Raw genomic sequence first — 4860 nt, 5'->3', positions numbered from 1 at the left:
CTTGGACTGTGCAGGTTTGAAACATGCCAGTGATACAATTCATTTTCTATGAAAACACACCTTGAAGTCTGCTTATGGTCGGTTTGCTTGCAAGCTGATCACAGTCATGTTTAGCTAAGTGGCTGTCATAACAGAATCAAAATCTATTTCCATCAGAGTGTAACAAGTTTGAAACTTGTTGAATGTTGCATTTTTTTTCTAAGAATGTGTGTCTTGAATATTTGCTCATAGACACCATCTCAGACAGTTATTTTCATTGGTCTTAGAGATGAACCTGAGCACATGCCAGACACATAGTGTACAACCACTTCCCACATATCACCTGACACTCTACTTGTATATTCCACTTTCCATATCATACAAAAAAACAAAGGTGCATTGGCGCCAATAAGCAATTTCAATCTAAAGTATGCTAACCAATGCCATCTACTCCCCAAGCTCCTTCTCCCATGACCCCCAATTGTGTGACAGCAAGTAAAGGTGGTTGCTCATATGGAGCAACTCTGATTCTTGTGTCCAGGAGTGCTGATACATGTCAATCAGTGTTCTTGAGCCAGAGCTGCGTAGCTTTGGTGTGTGCTTTGTCCAACTGGGCCTCAATGTTGAGGCAAGGACACTTAGGCTTGGGTGTAGGATGAGAAGCAAGCAGCCTCTTCATGCACTGGACCACAATAGTCCTAGGACCGTCAGCAACCTTTCCACCAGTAGTCCTATCTACCACAATGTCAGACGCACTAGCTTTTGACATGTTTCGAGATCAATGCCGATGTTCGTAAAGCATAAAATGCTTAGAACTGTGAGGTAGTAAGTTTTATGCAACATTGTCACAATTGCAGCATGTATTCACTGGGTACATCCTGATGCCAATAGTCTTGTATACATTATTGGCTTAATTTGTAATGATATGATCAGAGATGGGATTAGTGTTGGTATCAGGATAAGCTTGTCTAAGATGCATCCCTGCGCACTTTGTCAGTTTATAGTTTTTCAATAATGTGATAGCTTACCCTGCACATTGCCAATGCATCTCCATCTCCATTGATCATCGCAAGCTTCCTCATGTAAATATGCAGCTCAGTCATGTATGTATGAGCTAGTACTATGTAATTGTAGATGGCGACCAAGATGATTCATAAGTGGTAAGGTGGTTGACATGCATTGTGAGGGTATGATTGGGTTATGGAATGTGATTGGCAAGTATCAGCCAGTATAATATTCATCCCTGCACACTATTCAGTTTAAAATGTTCTACATGAACCAATGACTTACCCTTCACAATGCTGATTTTAGGTGTTGGATTAGATGAGCGCAAGCCTGTGCACTGTTACACATCAACCGCCTTAGCAGGCACAATGTTGTGGGGTTAGGGGCCTTGAGTTTGTAAATCAGGACCTGCATGAGTGACGTAGTACTGAATACATTACTACTGTGACCTTTGCTGCGAGGTATTCAAGTTGTGTCTGTAAAATTGGGTGTATTGTGGCAGATGAGATTCACGTGCGATAAACTTATGATATTGTTTACATTGATGCCAATGTGAGGTAAATTCAAAATGCAAGACATGTTTTTGGTCTGACATTTAGATACAGATGGGTATGTTTAAACATCCTTGCATCAAGGTCAGGAAAGCTTGTTTGTTTGGTAACTCTGCACTGTTGGAAGTCACTGGGGTTGTCATCAGGATGAGGGAGGAGTATGACACATCTATAAAAAAAGTTTAAGACACAATAATATATACTAAAAGGCCAATAAATATATGCACACACACGACTGACTGAACACATACGCATTTGCATTCTTGGTTCTTGGAAAGTGCAATAATAATGGCTGAGTTCTGTAAGCAAGGGCATTAGCAGCTTTGCGTACTTGCTTGTTATTACAACCACTGGGCCAAACACAACTTTGATCAGCTTGCAAGCAAACTAACCATAAGCATATGTCAAGGTGTGCTTTCATAGAATAAAAATAAAAATGTTATCATCGGCAGGTTTCAGACCTGCACTATTCAAAAGAAACAAATTTTGACTCTAGTGATCACTTGGCAAGTTCATCTTGAGCAGGTTTTGAACCCATACAGACAGATTTAGATTCTGTTGTATCAACTGCTTGGCTAAGACCAGTTAGATTCACTTCCAATGAACCCAATGATTCAGAAGTGAGTCCTTGAGATATATTTATCTGCATTTTGTCAGTTATTTCAATAGCATGATTACTGTTGATTCATTTATAATGCTCTTATTGCAAAAGACACAGACTCCTGCTGAGGCTCTTAACTTCAAGAGCTGTTTATCTAACAATTGCCCTGAAAAAGTGCTGATGGCAGACCCCCACGGTGGGCCCATGAGTGAAAACTGACAATGGAAGGTTCACAGAGTTCAATATATGACCAAAGTCTTGATGCAAACTCGGAAGGATAAGTATAAGAACAATATAATTCTTTCTAAAGGTCTTGATTTGGTTGAAGAAGAAGAAGGAGAAGAAGAGCAGATTATACATCAAACTTTCAATTTTGATCCTAATAACCTGGGGAATGAGGAAAAATACAAATCTGTCTATTAAGGCTGAGATTCTTTATCGTGCTCGTTCAAGTGGTTGCCAGAGTCAAAATATATTTCTCTTGAACTAAGCAGGTTTGTAATCTGTGTAAAGATGTGTGTTTTGCATTAACTCATGATTCATTATGTTCCACCATTTTGGATTTCATAGAATAAAAATATTGTTATTGGCAGGTTTCAAACCTACACTGTTATGCTGACCGTCGGTCGGCGTGTGCGAACTAGGATAGGTCTTCTCAGCGACGACTCGAGTGAGTCTACTGAAGCTGAGCGTGGTTCTAGGCTTGACGGAACATCAAGAGTTCCTCCGGCAATCTCGGTAAGATGGCGCTCGTCGAGATGCAGGGCTAGCGGATACGTGCTAAGTCGTAAGGGGGCAACTTAGAAGTGCGGTCTCACACAAGGAAGCTGGTAAGGCTTAGATGAGCAAGTTCTGGGGATGAACCTAGTAGATTAAAGTAAAGTCTAAGTACAATAATCCTGTCTACTTATAGGGAAGTACTACAAGTATTCTAGCTCAGTCTGTAATCAATAGTATATCTATGATCTATGATAACAAGACATGAGGTTCAGATAAGTACATGAGGCTTAACCTCTGATCAAGCATGCTGCGCCAAGGGCAGCTGCGCATAGGTACAGGAAGCGCCAAGAGCGCTCCGGATCTTCGTGAAGCGACATGCGGCATGCATGCACTTTGATCTAGGGTGACCATGAGGCGTACAGCCTCCATGGATCAGGTACAAGGCCGTCTAGGCCAGGGGCGGGTCATAGCGCCAGGGGCGGGGTCACAGCGGTCCAGACCGCTATCTTTCTAGGCACGGGCGGCGCACTGCCGCGTGGGGAGTCTAGCAGAGCGGGGGCAGGCGTAGGCAGAGCTGGGGCTTCTGTAGGTGTTACGGATGCCTGTAACATACACAGTTGAAGACAAACAGATTTTGAATCTGGTGACAACTTGACCAAGACCAATGAAGATCAATGCATGAGATGCTGTCTATAAGCAGATATTCGAGACACACATTCTTAGAGAAAAAATGCAACATTCAACAAGTTTCAAACTTGTTGTACTTTGATGGAAACAGATTTTGATTCTGTTATGACAGCCACTTAGCTAAATACAACTATGATCAGCTTGCAAGCAAACCAACCATGAGCAAATTTCAAGGTGTGTTTTCATAGAAAATGAATTTCATTGCTGGCAGGTTTCAAACCTGCACATTCCAAGAGAAACAGATTTTGACTCTAATGATCACTTGGCAAATTCATCTTGAGCAGGTTTTGAACCCACACAGACAGATTTAGATTCTGTTGTATCAACTATTTGGCTAAGACCAGTTGGATGCGCTGCCAATAAATTCATTCAGAAGTGAATCCTCAAGGCACATTTATCTGTATCTTATCAGTTCTTTCAATAGCATGATCGCCATTAATGGTGATTTTAAACTTGATTAATATCACTGTTGGATTTATGCACAAATAAGAAACTTTTTTTACTAAAAACTTACTAGAGGCAAATGCAAGTATTCTTGATGCAAACTTGGAAGGATGAGTACAATAACAATAACAATTTAATTCTTTCCAAAGGTCTCAACTTATACATCAAACTTTCAAGTTTGATCCCAATGACCTGGGGAAAGGCTGAGATTCTAGTCAAAATGGATGGAGACCATATCATAAGAGCATCAATTTACTGGATGCTGAACGCTGATATTTGTGTAATAACATGAGAAGCCTCTAAATCTGAATCTAAATGTGTGTGGCTGAACCAACAATTACTTTAAGGTAATCAATGCTCGATCATTGTTTTATCAGTGATCTGATGTTACTGATTTAGATCTAATGATCTTCCCCACTGCATGCTCACCACCCAAGCCTTCTGCATTAAAAAAGATCAAACAGACACAAAAAAATATATCATTTGACGGGTTTTAAACCTGTAGGCCTTGATTAGAACAGATTTTGAATTCATTGTGGTGAAATTCATGGCTAAGACCATTTCAGATGAGTTTTTGAGAAAACTATTCATGAGGAAATGTCAAGGTATGATTTCATAGAATAAAAATGTTATCATCGGCAGGTTTGAAACCCACAAAGTCCAAGAGAAACAGATTTTGACTCTGGTGACAACTTGACTAAGACCAATGAAGATCAATGTCTCAAATACTATTTATTAGAAAATATTCAAGGGATGTTCTTATAGAAAAAATGTGACATTCAATGGGTTTCAAACCTGTTGCACTTCAATAGAAACAGATTTTGATTCTATTATGACAACTGCTTTGCTAGACACAACTCTGATTATCTTGCA

At 40.1% G+C, this 4860-nt stretch overlaps 1 protein-coding gene across 1 annotated transcript; it reads left to right on the top strand.

The window, feature by feature from the left end:
* Positions 1-1823: 1823 nt before the first annotated feature.
* Positions 1824-2559, top strand: F5147DRAFT_658496 (uncharacterized protein; the record flags this gene model as incomplete). The annotated part of the gene is made up of 4 exons (XM_041434449.1): positions 1824-1836; positions 2061-2155; positions 2248-2332; positions 2447-2559. 4 exons carry the CDS (start codon positions 1824-1826, stop codon positions 2557-2559), a joined length of 306 nt encoding a protein of 101 aa, XP_041285802.1.
* Between the last annotated feature and the right edge of the window lie 2301 nt (positions 2560-4860).

Source organism: Suillus discolor (assembly GCF_016758755.1).
Source record: "Suillus discolor strain FC423 chromosome Unknown F5147scaffold_114, whole genome shotgun sequence".
In the NCBI taxonomy this organism is placed as follows: Eukaryota; Fungi; Basidiomycota; class Agaricomycetes; order Boletales; family Suillaceae; genus Suillus; species Suillus discolor.
The sequence above is the reverse complement of the archived record's forward strand: the minus strand, read 5'-3'. Positions and strand labels throughout refer to the sequence as shown.